The following is a 26,018-nucleotide window of genomic DNA, read 5'->3' as shown; positions in this document are numbered from 1 at the left end:
CTTTCTCATTGTCGAAGGTTCTACCTTCGATTAAAGTAAAATCATCCTTATTATTAAGAATGAAATTATTTTATACATATATATATCTATAGAAGCTGTACATTTACCTGATAATTAGGACCAGGGCCCCAACACACATCAATCAAAAAGACAACTGACACTTTTGCATTGTCGGGATGAAAATTAATCCTAAACATGACAATGACAATGACATTGTCATGACATGACATGACATGACAAAGACAATGGATAGTAGTAAGTAAGTCAAAGGATACTGTTATAGATTAAAATAAGTAAATCCTAAGACAAACCAAAATTATTATAAAATAATATAATCAACTTAAAACGAAGAGAAACTACCAAAAACAAGAGCTAGGCTTCCCCGAACATCATAAAGCTTCTAAAGACCATAGCGTCATGTCTGCTTTATTGAAAACACAATATATTCTAAATATTTCCTCTGTTTAAATATAACTTAGAAAACCCAAAATTGCTAAAATTCCAGGGAATTAGTATCATAATCACTAAACAATCAGTTCTTCAGTCATCTTGATTATTATGGTTATTTTATTTATTGTTGTTGTTGTTACTGATGTTTTGACAAACAAAACCCACACTGTTCAAAATACATGTTGTTTTCAATAGAACCCAAATGACACTCAAGCCATTTAGGGATTTTGGGCTCACTTATTCTTTAACTTTGATTATCCTTGTAACAATATTTTTGTTGTATTGTTGTTGATGTTACGAGAAACAAAAAGGCACTAGTGGAAATACAAATCGTTTGAGCAAAGCAAAAATGAAGCTATGACTTTTACAAGGTCATACTCGGAATGGTCCATACTCGACCTTACAAGGTCCATACTCGACCATTAGCGGTCCATACTCGACCTGACCTTTTGCGAGGTAAGGGTTACCCAGACCCATAAAAACTTCTTATTGGATCTTCATTAAAACTGGCATCTATGATTTGTTAAAGGATGTTTAAGGTATTATAAACTTTATTGGTAAGGGTAAGGATCTAGAAAGCATAGTACACAGGTCCTAGACCCTAATCCTTACCAAGATGAGTTTTCCTAGACCCTAATCCTTATGTCATGGAGTTTTCGAGACATAATTTAGAGTGAAAGTTATAATTAGCAAATCTATAGCGGTAAACAGGATTTCTTATTAAATTAAACATTAAAAAAAAAAAAAATCGTTAACAATACCCTTCCGATTACAGAAAATCTGTTAACAAAAACCCCTCTTATTCATGTAAGGACGGGATTGTCCACTATACAAATCTCAAATTAAAAAAGTTATCTTTGAGAGCAATTCCAAAAAAAAAAAAAAAAAAAATTGATCACGGTAGAGGGTTTCTATCATTCCCCTATTAATGTTCCTTTTCACCTTAACTGCCCAATTAACGTTCTCATGAATTATTCTGAAAGGTGCATATTTCCTGAAATCAGTAATAAGCACATCCGATGATCAGATTAATTCAGATATTAAACAAATTACTAATGAATAACTACAATTGGCGCACACTTTAATGCCATTATTTTTCGAAAACAAAATTGAATATGCATTTTTTAATTTCGTTTTAAAACATTAACACGAATTTAACATAAATTTCAATTGAATTAATGAAATTAAAAAGCATTAATTTCATATTAACACTTTTTCATAGTTTGAGGTCTGACTCAATTGACTTGCATACATTAGGAGCCATCAGTCGCATAATGCAACCTCTTCTTGCAGTCAGTTTTTTAAGAACCAAACCTTGATTTAAAAAAACAAAAAAAACAAATGTTTTCAGTGGCTCGCATTCAAAACTGCCTAACTTAACTTTATGTATAGCGTTCCGAAAGTAAACCACATTATTCAACTACATATATTAATTCCAGTGTTTTCCCCCCTTAAAAGTAGACCTCAAGAAAAACTAGCAATAACATGAACTGCTTCACAATATGTGGGGGCACGGGCCATAGTTGGGACCAAAAATGTCCCAGTACCTCGCGCTTAGAAACTAGCTAAGCCGACTTTAAGCAAACCACATTATTCAATTGCACATCATAATTTATATATTTGTTTTCCCCATTTCAATGCTTGTAAAACTATTCTAACACAAAATCTTAAGTCTTATTTTCATGACTTTGCTAAGTTATGAGGTACCTGACAGATCCTTTTAGTTTAGATATAAGATATCAATATAATATAACGTATAATATAAATTAATATAATATCAATACGATATAAAATATCAACTTACCTAATAATTCTAGATTCGCTTCGATTTTTGAAAACGACTCCGAAATTGCTGTTTCCCTCCTTTCAACTGCCATTTCAGCCATCAAATGTTCCTGGAACCATTTGTCATATTCATTCTTAGAAAGATTTCGACGAGCAATCACAAGAGTCCGAAGGCCTAGTTTGGCATAGTTATCCACCTGAATCTGGGTTTTACCAATTATTTGCTCATCAATGGTGCGAACTGAAAAATTAATCAATTATCTCACAGACAAAACAAAAACGCATTCTTAGTCTGTGAAACATGTTTTGCAATGCCAGGGAGCTTAACGAGTGTCTGGTATGGCGATAGTTATTTTCCAAGTTTATTAGCATGGCTTTAAACACCTGCTGAATCTTCAATTAAATGGATCAATAGATGGCTTTGATGGATTGGCCCCAATAACGAAGAAGATTGAAGAGATTTTTTGCAGCAATTAAAATTGTTTTTAAGTGATTTTAAGTAGGCCTACTATTGCCTAGATTAGAGTAATCTCTGATGAATCGTTTTGGATACCATAACGTTTGAACTATACTGACATATTTTTACAAAATAAACATGTTACATCCACTTAAACACACTACTTACTAATTCTTGCTGCAGGGCCAGACGTGAACGCCCCATCCGGCATCTAGAATCCTTTGTATGGTTGACTCTTATTTGTCACAATCTTGTGCCAGCTCTTCAGCAAGCCAGAGCAAGCAGTTCTCCCACTTTCTGCCAAACTTCCAAAATTCACCAATGGAATCGAGGTCGTTTTTGACAGTTGCCCACCAATTCTTCAATCAACCGCCCAGACATCTACGCCAATCTAACAGATGAGCAGCTAGAAGCACTTGCTCAATGATACGGTCATTGGGTCTTCTCAGGAAATGGCCAAGCCAATAGTTAGGTACATAAGCGTCAGGTTTGTGCATTTTATGGTAAAAGCATGAAATTTGGCAGACATGTGCAGAAAAATATGAAGAATCTGAGTGGGGACAGAACCACATTTTCCGACGCGATTATGGCACCGTTTTATGTTTTTTCCGCGCGGGAAAAAAACTGACTTTCAGAGTGGGAAATTTTTCCTGATCAGATGGTAGTTTCTGACTAATTTTTCTCTCTTGATCCCAAAAATGTGCTTACTTTTTTCGTCCGACTCCTGGTTATTGAGTTATTACCATTTTTCTCACTACGCTCCATGGACTTCTGAGTAATTTCTGCTTTATGACTGTATTTTTCATCGTAATCGCATAAAAACTGGTGAACATGTTGCGGAAAATGTTAAGAATCGACTTAGTTGCAAATTCAAATTTGTCTTCGCTGTTCCGCACTACTTTGCGTTTTCCCACGCGAAGGAAAAAAAACGAGAATTTTTAGAATGACCGATGACCGAGTTTAAGATCTCTTTTCTGAATAATTTGAGTCTCTCGATTCCAAAAATGTGGTTATTTTTTGCAACCGGATTCTTGGTTCAGGATTTACCAGTTTCATAACCACGGTTTCTATGGCATACTCTAGCAAGAACCATACCCTCCCTATAATATTCCGAAGGAGATCATACGTTTTTGACTTGTAAGTAGTTAATTACCGTTTCAGATCTCCTCAATGAGCATTCAGTAAAAAAAAAATCACTTATTCAACTGAGACAGCTTGACTTAAGGAACTTCGGACGTAAGAAACATACTATTTGATGATAAAATGTAGAATACTAAACTACTTCAGGTATTTCAAAATAGTTAAACAATCACATGGATCATAGGAATGAAATAGTCGATTTCGACTTGTTTTATCACAATGATTTCTAAAAAAAGATAATAAGGTTCTCATGGACAGGATAAAGCTCGAAATCGGCTTCTGACAATTAAAGCTACAAAAAGTGCACTACTGATTGTACTGATTATCACAACCCTTGCAAGAACAGAGATCTGTGCATTTAAGAGAAGCTTTTGCACATTTGCACCTGTTTTTGCACTTTTTTTGCAGCCACGTTTCAGTAGTTCTTTGCAAATTGTCGCTGCCTCAGGAAGATTAGTCCAGAAAGGCTCCCAGCCTCTGTCATGCTTCACACAGCCGCATAAACCTGGATCCAGTGGGGAAAGTTCCGGGCAATGCGATGATGCCCATATCTGGGCCTGCAAGTACGTGCGTTAGGTATTCTGCTCAAGAGCATCGTTGTTGGGGGCAGTCTTTCCGTTCCGGCTGTTTTTCATGGGAAAAGCTCCTCCGCAGACTGTTCACTTCAGACAAGCCGCTTTTTTTCGTAAAGAACGACGACGAATCGCTGGATGTCTGTAAAGCGATAATCTAGGAGTGGGGCTCCTGATGTACTCCGATTAACGAAAGTCGAAAGAATGGATTCCACAGATTTTCGGGTCTTCCAAACACCATGCTTTCGATGAAAAGCAAAAGAGAAAATCGTATGGCATCCAGAGAAGGCATGCAAAAAGAAAAGACTGCGAGACCTGTCAGGTCCTAGACGATGAGTAATATCGAGAATGGGCAGTATTTTCGTCTTTGCTCAAGGTCCATAGATGACAAACAGATTTTCAATCTAAAGTTGCTGGAACAGAGCTGTTGCAATCACAATTACATCAGAATCTAAGGTTTTGGTGGCTATGAAGTTATAGTTACACTGGACCTGATGGAAGGCATGAAGCAGCACTCATGTTTAACCTTCTTCGTGGTTGGTAAGTACTAGGCCTTCGCGAAAAGCGATATCGCGCGTTAAAATAACTGTGTCTCCAGTGGGCCACTACAAGGAAGTCCTGCAATTCCTGGACTACCATAGTCACCAAAAAATGGAAGAGTCGACTCTTGTTCTCAGTTAATTTCGAAAAGTCACGCCTGCTCATCGGAGGAACGGGGGTTCGGTTTCTGATTTTCACGGCGTAAGACAAAGTTCCTGTTTTCACGCGCTCCGTTTTATAGGCTGTCGTGAGTGTAGATGTCAAAGAGGAGATCAATCCTTTGAGTGTCCGTTTGGGACTGTTGCTTTCTAATGTAAGTAGCGAATTTCGAGCAAGCGTATTCACCGAAACTAATTCCAGGCTTAGGGACGATGAGGTGTACTAGAACAGACCCTTCTAGTACAATTGAGTCGACGGCTAGGAGACTGCTGGGCAGTGGCTCTTCAAGCTCTGCCGTCAAACAGTCAACTATGTCAGATTTTTTTCCAAACCGTAGCATGCCGTACTCGGAGATGGAAGGTGGAAAAGGCTGGGTTTCGTGCTTGAAAAAGTCGGTAAGGTCTGCCCCTCCACCCTTGCAGCCTATGTACAAACGACTGAAGAGGCTGCAGTTTGACTGCATGTATTTTACATGTACGTATGTCATGATATGAAGACATTTATAAAAGAAAACAGCACTTATTAAAGGTAAATTGTATGTTAATGGTTTTCTTCTCATATGTTTTTTCTTTAACAAGTACGTGCCATATGAATTTATTTGTTTTCTTCGTTAGACCTGCTAGCAATGTGAAGTATTTCGAGTCGCGTTTTTAAACCCACAAATGGTCCATTCATTCAGACCAAAGCCGTCATTTGCACATTAAGGTGAACCAGAGTTTGTAATGCAGATGTATGAAAGACAGTCTACACCCGGCGATGATGAAAGTGATGATAACTCAGTAACGGATTATTGGATATCAAAAGATAGCACATTTTCAGACTCAGCATACTCGATTTAGCCATGAAAGATACCCTAAGCGCATCTACTACCTCAGCATACAGAAAAGAGTACGACCCATGATGGTGAAAATGACGATAACTCGGAAACTACTGATTTGATTTCAAAATTGGGCACATGTTAAGAATCAGCAGACCCGAGTCAACCAGAAACGACCCTTCAAACGTCCAAATCCTTCAATTTAAAAAATAAAGGATTTTCCGCGCGGAAAAATGCGGTGAAACGCGGAAAAACGTGCTCAGAAAATTTGGTTTTGCCCCCTGTCAGATTCTCAGTATTTTTCTACATATGTGTGCCGGTTTTCGTGCTATTACCATAAAATGCACAAACCTAATGGAAATTGGCGTTTATGTACCTAACTATAACGTACCCTTCTCCGTTTGACAACCGTGGCTGTGAAATGGATGTTACAGCAGCGGTGACGCACATCAGCATTTGAGATTCTGTCAGAGTATCGAACCCTGAAGATTTTTTGTAAACAGCAGTGGTGAAAGACTTCTATACTATGGAGATGATGCGCCTTCAGTGGCCAAGTCTCAACTGCATAGAAGAGAAGAGATCTAACAGCCACTTTAGAGACACAAATTTTTGTCTTCAAACTGATCTCCCGCCTGTTGCATAAATGGCGACGGAGTTGGGAGAATATGGCTTGGGATTTGTTGATTCTATTCTGTATGTCGAAGTCATAGCCTCCACGAGAGTCTATTAGCGAGCAACGATAAGTGAAGCTATCGACTTTTTCCAACTCCTGTCCGTAAAATTATACATTTAAACATAGATAACACATGCATATATTTCTAGTCTCTTTTAAGAAGTGCATTTGATTATTTGCAATTAATACTACCGATAACAGTAAATGTTCTAATGAACACGTGGTAGATCGCGTATCGGTCAAAACTACCATGAGGGTTACGATCAGAGGCCTTAAATTGTGGCCTTTTATTGTGGCCTTAAATTGTGGATCAGAGGCCTACGATCAGAGGCCTTTCTAAAAATTGTGATCACTTAAACAAACAGGAGTTTATTATATTTTTTACTAGCATTTGGTCAAAAACACGAGGCTTGTACTGCCAAGTAAAATAAATATAAACTAGTTGCCAATTTGACCTAATCTCCGCAGAAAAACACTTTTTATTTATTTTTTTTGTAGATAACACACCAACTAGTAATTCAGCTGTCTAGCCCTTTGATAAAAAAATAATAATAATACTACAAAATAGAGGAGGTTATAAAGAGAATAAATGCCAAAAAAAAATCTGGGGAAATCATGAAATTTCCACGAGGTACCGCATTCTTAGAGACGAGGAGGTTTTAAACCCCTCTAGAAAGTAATTTATTAGGCCTAAATATTTGGCAAAATGACTCTCATATCAATCTTAAAGGGGGACAATTTACCACCTAGATGTAATACCACCTAGACCACCATGTGAAGACATACATTTATACTAAGCTGTCAAGGATAGGAACTGAAAAAGGACAGCTAATCCACTTATTTGCGAAAGTAAGTGCATAATTTTACCTCTGTAGACGGGAGAGGGGTAAGGAACCCCCACGATCCAGGGGATAATCCTGGTTTTTGGTATCACCTAGATATATTTGATTCAGGACCTTTGTTTTACAATGTCCTATATTCTCGTTTGTTATATTTTTGGTGACAGAATAACTAGGAAGATAACTTTGGTTTCCTCTGCAAACTACGTATATCTGTTACAGAACCTTTATATTGCAATATATTATATTCTCGTCCGTAAGATCTTCGTTACCAGAATAACAAACAGGACAATTCTGGTTTCTGGAGCAATCTACGTATGTCTGATGCACGACCTTTGTTTTGTAATGTACTACATTCTCTTCCGTAAGATCCTTACTCCCAGAATAAGTAGGAGGATAATTCTGGTATCTGGTGCAACATATATTTGATGCAGCACCTTTGTTTTACAATATTCGACATCCTGATTAGTAAGATCTTTGGTACCAGAATAGCTAGGAAGATAATTCCGATTTCAGATGCAGCCTACGACATATTTGATGCAAAATATGAGATATTATTTTCTTGTTCCGTAAAATATTCGGTAACAGAATAGTTGTACAACTCCAATAAAGAATTGCCAACTTAACAAAAACACTGTAAAACATACTAATTAAAAATTTTACCAGCGATTAACCTAGGAAACATAGCCGAGTCCGCTCCCTTCGTGTAAACCACTATTTTTCCACTTGAAGAATCTCGCAGAATAATGGACATCCGTTTGCGACTAGAATCAAAAGGAAGGACGAATAATATCTCGTAGAGTACGTAGGAGCCATCTGAAACAAATGAGAAAATTAAAATATAGATGGCATAAAAATACTCAAGTTGAGGACTAACAACAAATTTAAAAAAGGATAATTTTATCGAAATAACAATACAAATAAGAAAGAATATTGAGTAACATCTAATAAGGCACCTACTCAAAGGTGAGGCAGTCAGAATAAATATAATGAAGTGAAGTAAAGAATAAATATATTGATATGTGAAAAATAGCGCATCGGAGGATAAATATAGTGATAAGTCAAAAATATACAGATTGTCATACAAGCCTATTGTGAAGGTTTTAAAGTTTCCCGAGAGGGGCTGGAGGGTAAGAGGATCAATTGTAAGAGGAATCTTGGAGAGATTGGAGAGCCGGCGCAATACCTGTGTTCTTATCTGCATTACTGTCAGTGGCGGTTTTGGCCTCTCTTGCACCCGGGACAGAATCTTGATTGACACCCCCCCCTGTCTGCGACAAAATTCTCAGGCCAAATTAAAAAATATATTTGTTAAAGAATTTATTTTCAATTATTAGTTAATCAATAATTTATTTTGTGATCACTTTTTAATTTATTATTTAAATAATTTAATTATTATCAATTATTTTAATTATTATTATTTAATCATTTCTAAATTCCTAATGATTTCTTAGTTGTTTTTTTTGTGAGGGGGTCTCATACTTTAAGAAATGTTTTCAGGATCAAACAACTTAATGTTTGTACATTTTCGTGTTTTTCTCGTTTTTAACTTTTAGAGCCATGAAAGGTGGTTCAACCCCTTTCCAGGGCTATATTGAGAGAAAGGTTGAGATGGTTTGGACACTTTCTGCAGATGACAGACGGCCAAAGTTGTCCTTGTCGACCTATCGTCTAGGGCCAAACGAAAAGCAGTTCATCCCCGACTGGGGTGGGAGAATGTCGTAAGGAAAGATTGAAGGAAAATGGGAACTTGTTGGGAGCATGTAAAGAGGAAGGCTTTGAATAGATTGGCATGCAAGAGGAGCGTGCGTAGCTGCGTTGGCCTCAGGCGGCTTGGCGATGCAGTGAGTTGTTAGAAGTAGTAGTAGTAATGTTTACTTAGGCAGTAAGTGACGTAGTGAACTAGACGTTTGGGATGTTAGCATGTTAGCACGATTACATTAAGACGCTAGCCTTAGGTGGATCAGCTAAATGACTAGTCAATATTTAAATTAGTAAATAAAAGAGGATCAATTAAATTAAATATTCCAGTCATAAAAGTTTTACCAAACTCAATTGTTATCATAACGGATTTTTTTTTGTATACTCTAGTGATAAGAGTTTGAATTTAATATTTGTATAACTATTTAAGTTTTTTCAAAGAAATTAAGACATTCTTTCCAAAAAAAATGGTTTACAGCCAGTTCATAAGAACGGTTCTAAAAAAAGAAAAAAAAGACAACAGATCTTGAGAATATGGCAAATTTAAAGGGGATAATAATGTTGTCAGGAGCAAAGAACGTAAAAATGCGGCAAAGTGTGCTAGATGTTCTGGAGGACATACCTCCAGTCGTAAGCAACCGTGTTTCGCCCCTATGAAATGTGCAAATTGCGGAAGTAAGAGAAATCCCTCTTATAGCATCAAATATAAAAAACTAAACGAAATTTCGAAACTTCCTGGCTGACTCACCAACTCATCCGTTGTCACCCTTGCTGAAAGTTTCTTATGCATAGTCTACGAAATGCAGTCTTCCTGTTATCAAATTGATTTGATTAATTATGGTGAAAATAGTTTCAAGCGCTGAAATTCCTTTTTCTTTTTATATAGCACTCCGTTCTTCCCCTTTTTGTAGACGGGTAAGAAATATATCATTATTATTATTTTCTCATTTTTCTCAAGTGTGTGCCGCCTGGTCATAAAAAAAAAAATATATATATATATTTATACACACATATATATATATATATATATATATATATATATATATATATATATATATATATATATATATATATATATATATATATATATATATAAATATATATATCAGGGAGTAATGTTGAGATTAGGTGGGTGATATGAGTTGGATGGATATTACATTAGGACCAACATTAGACGCCAAATGATTACCTCCCTTCTTGGCAAAGATACTGATTTCAGTTATTCCAAAAAGTAATTTTCTTAAGTCTGATTTCCTATGCAGTAACTAATGCAAAAGTCATCTAAAAATAATTCTACTTGTCTATTACTGACCGTAGAAGCACCTCTTCAGTAACATTTATTCAAAAATCTCGCAATTTCTTTTTCCTATAAGGTTTTAATTGTTTAAAGAATAGTTTTCCTGGCCAGAGAAACCCTTTTTTATTCTCTAATTAGAGATTAAAGCCGAAATCCAGTGTTTTAAAGTTTTCTAAGAAAAGTGAATGTATTTTAAAATACAAAAACATACACGCATTGTAAATTTGTATTTTACTGTCATATGTTATAGGCCTAATGAATGGGAGCAGCCCCTTGCCGCCGTGGGGAGCTAGAATGAGAATTTGAAATTGTTGTATGGTAAATTAATGGGTGGAGAATTGTATGAATGAAAAAAAAAGTTTAGGAAAAAGGTAGATAAAATATACTAGGAGAGAAAAAAATATGTATGTGAGGAATTATAAAAGTGGAAAGGTATGGAACGTTTAGTAAGAGGTAAGATAGATAGGTAGTAAAGTGAAGGAATAATAGAGAAATAAAGACCAATTAGATTACAAATAAGCAAGGAGTCTTAGATAAAACAAAATAAGAAAGAAACAGGATTGATTTTTTTTTTTTTTCAGGAGTACGAAAAGGAAACAATAACCGATTTCATTCTATCCATTACGTGAAGTATCACCAACCTATTATTAAGAAATGGAAAAAGAAAAGGAAACGCAGAAAGGAGGACCAAATACCAATGGATAAAAGAAAGAAAAGAAGAAGAATTTAAAACATGCATTGGAAAATGATTTTGTATTTTTTCAATATTATAGTCTATTTTTGAAAAAAAAGCCGAAATCCAGCGGGTAAAACAAAGTTAGGCCATTTTCAGATCCTAGCTTTGAGGCTTGGCTAGGGTATGGTTAAATAGGGTTTCTATTCTAAATGAATAATTAAAAACTAATTGAACTTCATAAGTTAACTAATTACAATTATTTTAATTATTCCATATTATTATAAAAGCTAAAGTTTCAGAAGGCTAAAAACCAAACGCCAATTCAGGTTTTCATTTCAATCACACCCCATTTTTGAGTATTTTCTGGCTTGTTTTCGAAATTCGCATAAATTTTTTTTCTAGATAAATTTTTCAAACAGTTCGTGGTAACCAACTCTACTCGGCTCAATAGTAACCAAAATTCTGATACCAATAGACACATCCATATATAAAATACGAGAATCTAATATAAAATTCATCAAATTTAATTTTACTCATTGTGGCTAAAAGCCTGAGAAAATGTGCGTGATTTTCGAAAAAGGGGAGAAACACTTCCATCAATGCGGAATCTTAATGAAAATCGCACCATTGGATTCAGCGTTCAGAGAACTCTATAGTAGATATTTCAAGCTCTCATCTACACAAATGTGATATATTGTATTTTTTTTTCCCCAGAAGAAACATCACGAATGCATATTTATTTGTTTTTTGCCAGGGTGATCGTACCGAACCAATGGTTCTGGAAGATCGGGAAAGGGCTCTTTCACATGGAGATTAGAAGTTCTAGTGCCCTTTATAAGTGGCTAAAAACCCTGGAGGGCCAAAATTCCACCAAAGGCTTCCCATCAAAATTTTAAGACAGTGGTTTTGTTCAGCATAATTCAGCCTATAGCTAGTTGGGATAATTAAAGAGCTATAGGCTTTTTACTAAATTTTGGAAAAGATACGATTCAAAAAAGGTACAAAGCGGGTATATAGTATACTTTGTTCTTGTAAAAAACTTTCTGTGGGAAGAACACACTAGAACTTAAAAAATAGATACTTTTTTAATTAACAAAACATCATATTTAAATTGAAATCAATATTTAAACAAAAAACTACATCTTCGTATACAAGATAATAAACGACATTCACGAGTTCGTTCCTTTGCTACTCCCTTCCTGTCTCACTTAGTTCTCATTTTCTTCTTTTTTGTCTCACTTTTTTCCTTCTTTTTACATATTTGTCTCTTCGTTCATAGTTTTATTATGCTTTGACTACGATCTCTTACTAGGTTGCCACTACGGCTGCAACCCTGACAAAATGTCATACAAACTGTTAATTTTCTTTTATAACAGTCGTCATAGCAAAGTGGTGAGTAGACTCTTCTTAAAATGTGGAAGATTCCCACACTACTGTAATGCAGTGTCCTTAAACTATATGTTCGGTTTCTTATAAACTCCAATGGTTTTTCTATTGATAATTCCGCCCTAGCGATAACCATGACATGGATGGAGTCCTTTGTGAAACATTCGATTTCCATTTTTTAGGTTCTTATTGTTCGTATGTCTACTTTTTTATGAATATGACGTCATCATTCATCAAGTTAGTACATGAAAATACATTTTTTTTGTAGAAAGTGATTTTTGAAGCTAAGGGTATGAAGATGAAACTTTCAGAGAATGTTTAGGGGGATATTGAACCTAACCAAAACATACTCTGTTTATGCAAGTTGTCAAAAGGGCGTATCAGCAATATCCCCGAAACTATCTAGGGCAGTGGTTCCCAAACCTATTTAGAAACTTTACCTCTTTTTACTTACAAAACATTTTAGGTGCTCCGTCTCAGCAACCGGTACTAGGTAAACTATAGCTAAAATATAAATAAAACTGCCAGTCCTAGAGTTAAAGGGTTGTTTTTTTTTGGCTGGCCACGTACCACCTATAAAATTTTGCGTACCCCCAAGGGTATGCGTATCACAGTTTAAGAATCACTTATCTAAGGTATTAAGTTGAAACTTTCAGAGCATGTTGAACTGACTAAAACGCATCATGTGCATGCTACTATTACTACAGCTGGTACTAGTACTACTACTGTTACTACTACTACAACTACTACGACTACTACTACTAGCAAAACTAGATTTAGGGGCATTACGGTAAAAATTTCAGAAAATGTTGAAAGGATATGGAAATAATTCGAAACACACTGTATTGATGCAAGCGACTGAAAGGGCGTAACAGCTATATCCCAGGAACAGCTTCGAGCATTAAGTTGAAACTTTCAGAGCATGGTGAGGGGGATGTTGAACCAACAAAAAGGCCTACTATATACATACTACTACTTCTACTGGTGCTACTAAGGGTTAGGGTCTTAAGGAGAAATTTTTAAGAAATGCTGCAGGATATGTAGAATTAAATCTAAACACGCTATTTTTATGTAGGATGTCAAAACGGTATATCAGCAATATCTTAGAAACGGCTTAGAGTATTAAGCTGAATCTTTAAGGGCATGATGAGCCGTATGCTGAGTAATACCTATAACTTAAGCTAATGGTTTTAGTGTGGAATTTCTCGGGACTACTGAGGGGGACGTTGGGCTAAACCAAAACCCACTGTGTGGCTGCAGTTTATCAAAAAGCCATATCAGCAACACCTCAGAAACAGCTAAAAGAATTAACTTGAATTATTAGGGCATGAGGAGGTGATGTTGAATAGACCAAAAAGGCACAGTGTGAATACTGCTACTACTACTAATACTACTATTGCTATCTGTAACACTACTCTCAATACTCCTACTATAAATTATGCTACTATGACTACTACTATTGCTAGTGCTAAGGATGTTAGTAAAACTTTCAGGGACTTGTGAGGGTGGTGTTGAACTGAATTAAAGCACATTTAGTGCATGTGGGTTAGCAAAGGGGTGTATTAGCAATATCCCAGCAACGTCTTAGGGTATTAAGCTGAAATTTCCAGGGATGCTGATATTACTACCACCTTTGTCACTGCTTCAATTAGTGGTACTATTGACCAAAATTAAAATAGTTATCCAGGATGTTAAGACATCCAGGCGGCATACCATATGAATTGGATAGGGTATAAAGTAAAAACTTCCAGTGAAGTTTATGTTGCTCTAAAACTAAATCAGAAGGCACAATGTGCATCTTGATTGTCAATAAGACTTCTCAGCAATATCTAACGAACGACTGAGGGTTATTGACCTCATCAGTAACATTTATTCAAAAATCTCGCAATTCCTTTTTCCTCCAAGGTTTTAATTGTTTAAAGAATAATCTTCCTGGCCAGAGAAATTCTTTTTTTAATTCTAATCAGAGACTAAAGCCAAAATCCAGTTAGTAAAACAAAGTTCGGCCATTTTCAGAACCAAGCTTTGAGGTTTAGCTAGGGTATGGTCAAATAAAGTTTCTATTCTAATTGAATAGTTAACAATTAATTGAACTTCATAAGTTAACTAATTATGATTATTTAATTATTCCAAATTATTATAAAAGCTAAAGTTTCAGAAGGCTAAAAACCAAACACCAATTTAAGTTTTCATTTCGCCCCATTTTTGAGTATTTTCAGGCTCCTTTTCGAAATGAAGGAAACCGTCATGAAGAAAAATGTCGTTAAAAACGTCTTGAAATGTCTCGAAAAATTTCTTGAAACGTCTTGAAAAATATCTTGAAGAAAAACGTCTTGAAATCTTGAAGAAAAACGTTTTGAAATCTTGAAGAAAAATGTCTTAAAAAACGTTTTACAACTGGGGTTCCCCACTTGACTGGTAAATAGTCCTCTTTTTGTTGCTTGTGAGAGTACTTGGTCATTCACGGCTGTGCTATTTGGACTTCTGTATACAACAGCCAAATTTAGAGTTTCTTGCTTTGTGTTTGATATCTGAAGCCAAATAATTTCCTGTTCATTTATTGTTTATGATACTTTCAAGACCGATAAATTGCCTAAGACCGAGCAAATAATTCCCCGACCTTCTTCTTGACCTATGTTCAAGGAGTGGCTTTTGTAGCCGTTGATGGCCAACTCTGGTAAAGTTGGGAGATATCGACAGTGTTTAGGCTTAGCTTCGATCACCGCTATTATGTCTGGGTTCTTTGCTGCAATTTCTACTTTTAATTCTGATAATTTGTTTGGTAATGAATCAGCACTTAAATATAGTATCTTTAGTGTTTTTACTTTAGTAACTTTTTTGTTGGGCTTGGAGGATGGTGGCATTTGTTTGGCTTTGGTTATTCCACTTCATATTTGCCGTTGCTCTTCGTTGGAGTCTTTACCTCGACTCCATATATATATATATATATATATATATATATATATATATATATATATATATATATATATATATATATATATACCTCGGCAATTTTATCCATGGCCTCCACTTCACACCTCCTTAGTTCATATTTTAATGCTTTCTCCACATTCTTTACATTTCTTTTGTTTTCATACGATCTATCACTCAGATAATTCTTGTACAAGTCCTTTCTCCTTTCTATTAAACATAAAGTTTTTTCACTAATATTCTTAGCTGCGGTTCTAGCTTTCTTCCCTAATACACCTTAAGCAACTTCACAAATTATTTTTCTAAAATCATTCCAACCATCTTCCACATTATCAAATTCTGAACTTTCGAGTATAGCGTTTAACTGACCCTGGAAAGTTTCTCTCAAATTCTCATCCTGGAATCTACCAGCATCATAACTTCCCAGGAGTTAGTTACCCTTCCAATATTTCAGTTTTGAATTAACCCTTGACACTACTAGATGGTGGTCTTTACTTTTAACATCAATAACAGCACCCCTATATACCCTAGTATCTTGCATTGATACTTCCAGTCTTCGGTTTACTATAACATAATCAACAAGGTTTGCTGTCTTACCATCACATAAATACCATGTTAACTTATGTTAACGTATATATATATATATATATATATATATATATATATATATATATAGTTAACATATATATGTATATATGTTAATATATGTTAACTTATGTATATATATATATATATATATATATATATATATATATATATATATATATATGTATATATGGAGATGCAGATGGCTCCGCATCTCCATTTGACGATCGCACTGGGTGCTGGCATTCCTCTTCTGTTGTCTGTTGTCTCTTCATGGCGATCATTTGTCTCTGCATTGGCGTGAGATCTGGGTTTATACATACTTTGGAACGAGTTTCTTCATTTGATAATTTTCTTAGATTTTGAGCTGTCCTCAGGATATGGAAGAACATTCGAATAGGATTCCAGTTCTCATCGACAGACCTCTATTCCCAAATAATTTATGGTAATTATGATAATTCATTTATTTATTAATGGTGATTTATGGTATCTTTTCTCCTGACAAATTTAACTTTATTCCAGCTCATCTTTGGTTTAATGTAGCTCTTTACTTTTTGAAAAACGTCTTTCGTGGAAACATTTATTTAAATTAATCTCCTAAAAACATTAGCATTGACAACACACCGTTAATGAAGTTGGACGACAGTTCGACAGTCGGACATTATACCCAGTAGCAGCATCAACTAAAGTTGATTCATCTTCAAGCCCGTCATCAAATTCTACTTCATGCATTGATTGCCCACTCTTTTTCCGCCAAAATTTTCTTTGGCGTCTTTAGTCTAAAGATATTCCCAGCAAAATTGTAACAAAAACACATGAAATTTTCCTTGACTTATAATATTTGCAGTAAACATTAATTTTTTAAGCATCTCTTTGAAGTTATATTTGTAAACACACCAACCTTGACAACACACTGTTAAAGAAGTTGGACAACGATTCACGAGTCGAACGTTATATCCAGTAGCAGCGTCAACTAAAGCCAGTTCATCCGGAGACTCTGCCTCATAGACTAGCGGTTCCCTTTCTTCTGACGACGAAATTACTGGTGAGGGCGTCTCTTCTTCTCTCTGTTCTGAGTAGCTTAGCGCTGAAAACCAGCTCCAGGGTCTTGCTCTTGGCGAAGAATCTTAAAAAAAAGAAACAAAATAAGGTTAAAACGCAAAAAATCTATAAAATTTTGGGGGAGGGTGGTGAATAGGCTAAAGCGAATGAGTAAAAAAAAAACCACGTTAGGATTAAAAAAATTACAAATAGTTGCAATTTTTTTCGTTTCATCCACTATTTTTTTAAGTTATATTATTTTTTATATTATACTTGATGTTATCACAAGTTTCTCGTATTTGAATTTGATAAATAGAAATGCGAAATTACAACATTTCAGGTGGAGGGTAAGTGTCAGCCAGACTGTTTTGCTAATTTAAAATAAGAGAAAAAGGTTAACAGTACCAATTTACAGACAAATTAAAGATTTTTAGAGTGAGGTGATCGCTCTTCTGGTGTGTCTAAGCCTGGAAAAGTGACTTTTAATTTTCTAAATACCGCACAAAATGCACTATATATTTATCATGTCATTTGCTCATAATGGCATTGGAGGTGAGTAGAGTTCGTCCGGGATGATGCAGACTTTGTCTGCTGACCACGCACCTCTGGATATGGGTAGCCCTAACTAAACACTCCGATCAGGGTGGCTGCAACCTTTCGCGGCAGTTGGAGCCCCACCCCAAATCCCAGTATCTAGCTTAATCTAGCTCTAATCATATTCCAGGCCTAGGGTCGATTGGGGTAGCAACCCTCCACTTGAAAATAAACGCTGCGAATAGTGATAAAATAGCCTCGGATCTCAACCATCGCGCGTGAACGGAAAATCTGCTGAATAAGTCAGAAAGACTGACAGATTAAATCTTCAGGACCAAAGGGGGCTTCGAATAGCCATTTGGAATGTTTTGACTCTGAATGCACTTGCATCAAATAACCTACTTTCAAAGAGCTTTACAAGAATAAAGTAGCGATTACCGGTCTCATGGAAACCTGTCTTACCGGAAGCGGAGATGAGCAAATAGTCAACAATCACACGTTGCTCTGGTCTGGAGGGAGCATGAGCAGAACCGGCGTTGGCATCGCGCTAAATAGCCTCGCAAGAGAGGCATTACTCTTGCACAAAGCGGTATCAAACAGACTAATGAAGGCTCGCTTTAGACACAAGTATGGTAAGATGACCATCATCGTATGCTATGGCCCAACCAACGATTCCGAGGAAACAACCAAGGAAGAGCTCTACTCAGCTATGACCAAGTGTCTCACGGCAGTGTCTCCCCACGATATAACTGTTCTTCTCGGTGACTCAACGCCACATTGCGTCATGATACGGGTGTTTGGTGCGTGGCACTATTGGTCCTGTATCCCCAGACCCACTTAATATGGCCTTCGCCTACTTGAACTATGCCGTTCCCACAACCTTGTCATCGCAAATACCTAATTTCAACGCAAAACTATCCACCAGTACACGTGGTATAGTAATGACGGTTGCACAAAGAAGATAATCGGCCGAAGATGAAGGCCAGTCGCTACACATACTGGGAAACATAAGGAGCCAGATAGTCGCCTCAAGTATAGTACAGAGGTATTGAATCGTTTCGAGCTCTTAGCACACTTAGCAGCAGCAAAGGTGCCCTGGAAGTATTTTAAATCGCAGACGAGCCAAGCAGCACAACTGGTGCTTGGCAAGAGAAATGTCCCGAAGAAATCAGGGCTAACTAGTGAAACACTGCAGATCATAGAGCAAAGACGAAGGGCAAGGCTCCTTGGGGATATGGCTACTTATCGAAGTCTTAATGGAGTGTGGAACAGACTCATTGACAGGAACCAAGCTCAGTTCGTTGCAAGGAAAGCTGATGAAATTGAACTAGCAGCAAAAAGAAAGACATGGGTAGCCTGTTCAAACATCTCCGAGATCTAACACAATATAAAACTCCCACTTTGAAACCTGTCCTGTCCAGGGATGGGACACTTCTTTCTAATGAAGGTTCCTGTCTTGAACAGTGGAGGGACCACTTCTGCTCGCTCCTAAATAATGCCAGCCCGTCTGTCCCTCCAAATGATAGTCTCATCTCATCCATAATAAAGCTACTGGTATCTGTGGCTTAAGCTCCGAACTGCTGAAATATGCAGGCCCAACAATGCTTCTATTTCTCCACACTCCATTCTCCATAATCTGGTAAACGGCGATAATCCCCGAAGATTGAGGGAAGGGTGTCATTATCCCTTTATGGAAGAGGAGATGCTCTAAAAGCGATCGCTCGAATTACGGTGGAACCCAGAAAATTTTTCTCAATGATCCTGTTTGATCGATGTCAGATTATTATTCCTAGGATTCGGCGACCGGAGCAAGCTGCTTTTATGTCGGATCGTTCAACCATCGAACAGATTTTTACAATTTGAAAGATAATAGAAAAAGCTACAGAGATCTGACGTAAAGCTTTTTTTGCCTTCGTCCACTTCCGTGATGCGTTCGACTCAGTGAACCGAGAAGCTCTCTGGCGAACTCTAGAATGGACTGGCCTCCCTGAGAGTAACTACAGACTCTTCGAAACTCTACACTATGATACAGAGAGCTGTGTTCAAGTCAAAGGCCGGAACAGCCCGTTTTTCCAAGTCACGACAGGAGTGCGTCAAGGATGTGCAGTGACCCCAGAGCTCTTCAGTGCCATCACAGACCACGTTATGACAAAGGCAACTTCACGTCTCAGTTGTAGGCTGAAGTTTGGAGATCGATTCATCGTAGATACTGATTTTGCTGATGACCTGGCCATCCTAGCGGATTTCACGGACCAGTTACTGGAAGGGCTTCGGATCTTACGATAAGAGACCGCAAATAAGGGAATGCAGATAAACTGGGATAAAACAAATTTCAGGCTAAAATTGTGCAAGATATTAATTTATACCGTCTGAACAGCAGATTAAAAGTTTGCCGCCGTAGAAAGAAATTTTTAGATAGACTAAAACTTGAGCAGACATCCAAGTCAGAAAGGAGCAAATAAAACCAAATTTTTTGAAAAAATTAATATTGTACAGCAAAATTACCATATGTACCTACTTGTGCCAGGACCTCTAAACGGAGTACCAAAAACGGTACAACTGCACCGCATTGGCAACGCTGCATCACGCATATAAGAAGGGTGGAAACAACGGTGCCACATTCAATCAGTCAATTTAAAGAAACAGAATTAAAAAACCGATTTAATAGCTAAAAACCTTTGCTGGCCATGAGGAGCGGAAAGCACAAGAAGCTCGCAAAAAGGAGTAAGGAGCTTTCCGTTTTTTATTTTTTAATTTAAAGCTTTTTTTATTGATTTAACTTCTGCAATTTTGAATTATTTAATTTTTTATTTTGAGACTTTTTTAAAGCTGATACCATCTTTTAAATTACAGCTTTATCCGTCTTTGAGGCATTCTTTTCTTTTTTGTCTCATATTTAAAATTTTGTAAAAAAAAAAAAAAAAAAAAAAAAAAAAAAAAAAAAAAAAAACTGGCTGTAATCTATTAATGCATCGGTGCATTTCTTACGAAAAAACTTTTCCGCAAATGTTTTAGGTTCTACCTTTATGCACATTTACTAAACCCTTATAGTCTTATGTTGGAAACAGAAAAAAAAAATATAGAATAAATCTAGATTGAATATAGTGTAGAATATACTAGAGAATATAGAATATAATACACAATATAGAATATAATATAACATAGAATATAATATAACATAGAATATAATATAACACAGAATATAATAATTAATAAAGATGGAATAAAGATAGGATAATAGAGAAAGATAGAATAAAAACAGAATAGGATAGAATATAATATAATAATGATAGAATAGAAAGATAGATAAAAGACAGAACTAAATCAAATTCAAACGTAATTTGAAAGATAGAAATTGCCCCATGTGTGGAGAGTGAGAGGAAAATTTATTGCATTTTCTTGGGAAGTGTGAAGGGCTAAGGGTTTTAAGAAAGGAAATTTTGAAGTGGAGAAGGGGCATGAGCCTTGGGTGAAAAAATTGCTGGGAGTGAAAAATTTGGGTGAAAAAATTGCATTGGTGAGCAAGGCTCACCCATGAGCCTTGGGTGAAAAAATAATTATTAGTATTAAGAATCAGGCGCGGTTCATTCGTGTAGGTATAACCCATTGTGAGAGCATTATGTGATTTCTTTATTCGTTTGTTTGTTTCTATTAGTGTTTTTGAATGGTTTTCTATGCTTTAATCTTTTAGATCAAATATTTAAATTGAATCAGTTAATCATATTTGTGTGTTTTTTTTTGCCATGATCCTGTGGGGTTTTTCGTGTCAAATATACTACTATACTATAATTTATAATATAATCAAGATAGAATAGAAAGATAAATAAAAGATAGAATAAATTAAATTCAAACATAAATATTTCATAGCCGTATCCAGGGCTATTTTTTACGAACAAACAGTGCAAATTAGTCATGTTAAAGGCTATATCACGTTGTCTAACGTCAGGGCTACGCTTACACTTTTTGATTCGAAATTTCTTTGCTTCAGATTTTATAAGGCAAATTCTAACAGTATTAGATAACGAATATAGACACAGAACCTATTTCTATAGCGACCAGATATATACATATATATATATATATATATATATATATATATATATATATATATATATATATATATATATATATATATATATATATATATATATATATATATATATATATATATATATATATATATATATATATATATATATATATATATATACGCCATAAGTTAAGTTTATGAATAAGAATAAAACTTATATACATACATATATATAATAAATGAAAAACAAAGTCGTTTAACTAAATCGTCTAGGCTGCCCATGAACTTGCAAAGGCAAAATTCTGCTTAATGTGAATTCTGCCCGTAAAGAAAACGCCTGAACATCATAGAAAATCTACACATTATTTTTTAATTTCGGGGAATTCAATTTTTCAGGTAGCAAAAAAAGAAGTTTAAAAATAGAAAAGCTTTAATTCAGAAAATAGCAGCTTTAAATAACAACTTTTTAAGAGGCTTTAAGATTAAAAAAAATAAACACTTAAAAAATATTAAAACTATTAAAAATTAAGCAAAAAAAAAGAGAAAAGAGTTAAATTTAAAATGTTTTGAAAATGAAAAGAAGCATGAAGAAATGGAAAAAGTATAGAAAAAAGTTACAGCTTTTTGGTGCACTTGAAGAACAAGCGTTTAAAAGTTAAATTGAATATTTTTATTCCAATACTGATGTCATTCTTTCATGAATAAACAGCTTTCGTGCATTATCAATCATACATCATATTCATAACAACGATAAGGCTGTTTGCAAAGAAATTAACAAATGACATGGTTATTGACATAATAACAAAAAATAAATAAATTCCCGTTGGATTGTGTCAAAAGCTTTTTTTGTAATTACAAAGCATATAAAAAATCGATATTGACACTGATAAGACGACGGCAGTGCCCATTTGAGACTATCGATAGCGTAAAGCGGCTTTCACACTACATATGTAACTTTCTATGCTAAGCGGTTAAGTCACGTTACGTTACGGCCATATTCATGGGGGCTAACAAGGTTTGACCCCTACCCCCCCCCCCCCCGAAATTCTGTCCGATTCGCAAAAACGTAACAAAAATGCATGTAAACAAATTTCTGAAGCGCTTTTAAAAGTTTTTTTGTATCTAGCTTGCTTAAGCTGATGAGAATAGCATAGATTTTGAAAGTTTTTTTTTGCATTTTGTAAAAAAAAAAAAAAATCGAAATAACATAAAATTTACAATCTAAATTGTAAAAATTCCCTGCAATCGAATATTGTAAAAAAATCAAATTTCGGCGCATAACAAATCTTAATCTAGTCAGCCAACTAGGAGACTCCTAGGAGAATAACAGGTCCACGTTGAATAAATGCGATTACTACTAATTTTTTTAAGAATTGATAATTGATACGGTATTAGAAACTTGACACTCAGAATAGAATAACAGGCGCGTCGACAGGAAGCGAAAAAAGTCAACAAGAAAAGGAATAAAGAAAATATCATGAATATTAGAAGTAACAACTATTATGACAAGTAAAATTTATGGAACTCCTTTCACAAAAGATCTAATCTTCGAAAGTCGATATTAACAGTGATAAGACCCTGGCAGTGTCCATTTAAGACTATCGATAGCGTAAAGCGGCATTCGCACTACTTAAGTTGCCGTAAGTTGCGTTACGTTAAATATAACCTTGCACACTTAAACAAGTTCTTTTACGAACTAGGTTAACGTAAAATCCATAATTTCATCATAATCATCTTCTAAAACAATCATCGTAGGCAAACAATTCAAAAATTAAAAATGTGGAAATGAGACGGTGATTGGAGTTCTGATCGTTCGTGAAAGGCTTTCCAGGAAAAGTTTATCGGTTTATTATCAAAATTTATTATTTGCTAATCCAGAAATTCCATTTTGTTGCTGGTACATTGAGTGTTCCACAATCGCAGTTCTTGCTTCTCTTGCGCCTGGGGCAAAATGTTAATTAGCACCCTCCTTGTCTCTCATTAAATTTTAAAATCGAATCTTACAAAATTTATCCACTAATCAAATTATTTTCAATTTATTAATTAATTAATAATTTTTTTTTCGATTTTTTTTTAAAATTATTTAATTATTTTCATTATTATTATTTAATTATTTTTCTTTTTTAATTAATTTTTATTTTAATGATTGAGTAATAATTTTTATTTATTTTCATTTATTAACTTGTGCCCTCTTCTTTATTTTAGTAGAAATACAATTTCAAAAATAACAAAATGATTACAAACCGTTAGATTATTCATTTGAAATTTTACGGCCCTCAAATTTCTGCGCCAGGGGCAAGTTCTCTTCCCCCCCCCCCCAAAAAAAACCTTTACTGGCTCTAGTCTACATGGCACTACCCACGTTAGGGACAAAATTTATTCCCTAAGAGTACATAAAATAACATAAATTTTTAGGTTATGCTAGTGTGAAAGGTTCTACGGCAGGGTCTGAAAGGACCCTAAGAGTCGTCTATTGAGCAGAATGTTTTACACTCATTTTTTTTTTTTTTTTTTTTTTTTTTTTTTTTTTTTTTTTTTTTACAAACAAAACAGAAAAAAAAAATACAAGGGAAGCATGAATTATATTCCTCATCTTGGTCAATCGTCTATTTCATAAATGGTTAATAAGAAAACGAACAATTAGAATCCTCTGTTGGTTATTTTCTTCTCGATATTATACTATAATTTGATGTAAAATTTTTACGCTCAAAAGAAATGTTTGTTTTTCTCTTGGCCAGCAACGGCTCGTACCATCTGTTGACAGTGGGTTTTCATCAATTTAAACCAATAAAAAGAAAATTGATTACTGAAAATCGATTTGATTTACCAAAAATCAATTATTTAATGTAGACTTCAAAGGATAAAAACCACTATTGCTAGATAGTTCGAAAGAATTCCATCTGAAATAGTATTTTGGCAAAAACATCGATATAAATTCTTCAGAAATCCTGGTGCAATGAAAAAGAATGAAGCTCATTTCAAAAAAAAAAAAAAAAAAAAAAAAAAAAAAAAAAAAAAAAAAAAAAACATCGCAGCATTTATCAGAAATTTTCACATCACAGCCCTGTATAATACAAAAATTCAGGGTAGCCCTTCTGGAGAGCTTTCACCCCCCCCCCCAAAAAAAAAACAGCAAAAAAAGAACAAACAATGTATATAATTCTTTTCCATTTGTCCACCGCCCCTCAAAATGCAGCCCCCGGCTATTGAGTACATTCTAGAATAGGACGAATGGCCGTAAGAGAAGTGGATTAAGACTATTTTCGAATATTAAACTGTTCTTCTGGAGTGGGTGGGGGGGTCCTTGAAATTACAAACAGGCATTATCTTAGGCAGTTTTGACAAGATTCGAAAACAAAGGAACCTGCTTGGGAGGACAAATGCAACGTCCAAGAACATTTGATGATTAGCTGTTCTTCGTGCAAAGTTTTGCCATCCAAAACTCTGCTACAATTTGTCTAACTAGAAAAATTATCTTTTGTGTGTGTGTATAATGTTTTTTTTGTTTTTGTTTTTTTTGAAGACTGCGCAAATTCAACAGCACTTAGTTCCAGTTCGAGACTCGCTACTACACGGAGAAACCTGGGTATTGGAGACCTCAAATTTCATAACTGCCATCACCTTTTGCACGACAAAACAGTCGAGGCTCGCTTCTTACATATTCACTAACTAGTTCACTTCTTCTTCCTCTCATACTGTCTCTATTTACAGAAATGGGCTGTAAATTTAAATTTTACATTATGCTATAACCGTCTAAATTCCCGTAGTTTCTAATACACCTAAATCTCAGCAGGTCTGAAAGGGAGAGGATCTTAGGGTCTATTCCTCCTAAAATATCAATATTTTAAAGATGGTCCTTATAGTTTCTTACATTTTTCATAGAATTACCCAAATGTTCTTCTGCTTTATTTTAAGTCGTCAACGAAACAATCAAAACAACCGACACAACAATTTTCAGTTTGTTAGACATTGGGTGAATTTTTCATACCGTAGTGGCAGACCTGATCTTTTCCTTCTCGTTGGTGACAGCCCTGGTGGCAACAATTATGTGGCATTTTGATAGGCATACAGTAAACCCAGATCAAGTTCATTTTTGGGCTGAAGGGGGAGGGCTCCAGGGTATCCTTCAAAGATGGGCTATTCTACCTCCCTCCCCCTCCTTAAAATAGTTTTATTTATGCTTTACTGAAACCATTTTGTACGCAACAAACCTCGGCAATCAGTAATTGTAAGAGTTGTATATACAAATTACCTTAAAAACATTTAAACTGAAAATTTTACTGTTTTAAAGAATATGCACGTCAATAGCCCTTTATTCTTTGATGTAGAGTTTGAAACCATTGCCCTTATGCTAGAGCAAATATTTAGAATAAAGAGTTGGGAGAGATAAAGGAAGCCATCCTCT

The 26,018-nt window shown here is 35.2% G+C and overlaps 1 protein-coding gene across 2 annotated transcripts in view; it reads right to left on the bottom strand.

The window, feature by feature from the left end:
• LOC148940454 (phospholipid-transporting ATPase VA) overlaps positions 1-26,018 on the bottom strand; it is a 204,545-nt gene that overhangs the window by 51,594 nt on the left and 126,933 nt on the right. For both annotated transcript variants that reach the window (XM_089105629.1, XM_089105630.1), the window contains exons 11-13: positions 16,910-17,134; positions 8,096-8,248; positions 2,255-2,476 (exon numbers count right to left, since the gene is read on the bottom strand). In XM_089105629.1, the coding sequence (XP_088961755.1) occupies positions 2,255-2,476; positions 8,096-8,248; positions 16,910-17,134 (600 nt within the window). The remainder of the gene's footprint in view (positions 1-2,254; positions 2,477-8,095; positions 8,249-16,909; positions 17,135-26,018) is intronic.

The sequence above is a fragment of the Artemia sp. Qi Xiang Cuo genome, chromosome 19 (genome assembly GCF_049724085.1).
Source record: "Artemia sp. Qi Xiang Cuo chromosome 19, ASM4972408v1, whole genome shotgun sequence".
Taxonomy (NCBI): Eukaryota; Metazoa; Arthropoda; class Branchiopoda; order Anostraca; family Artemiidae; genus Artemia; species Artemia sp. Qi Xiang Cuo.
The sequence above is the reverse complement of the archived record's forward strand: the minus strand, read 5'-3'. Positions and strand labels throughout refer to the sequence as shown.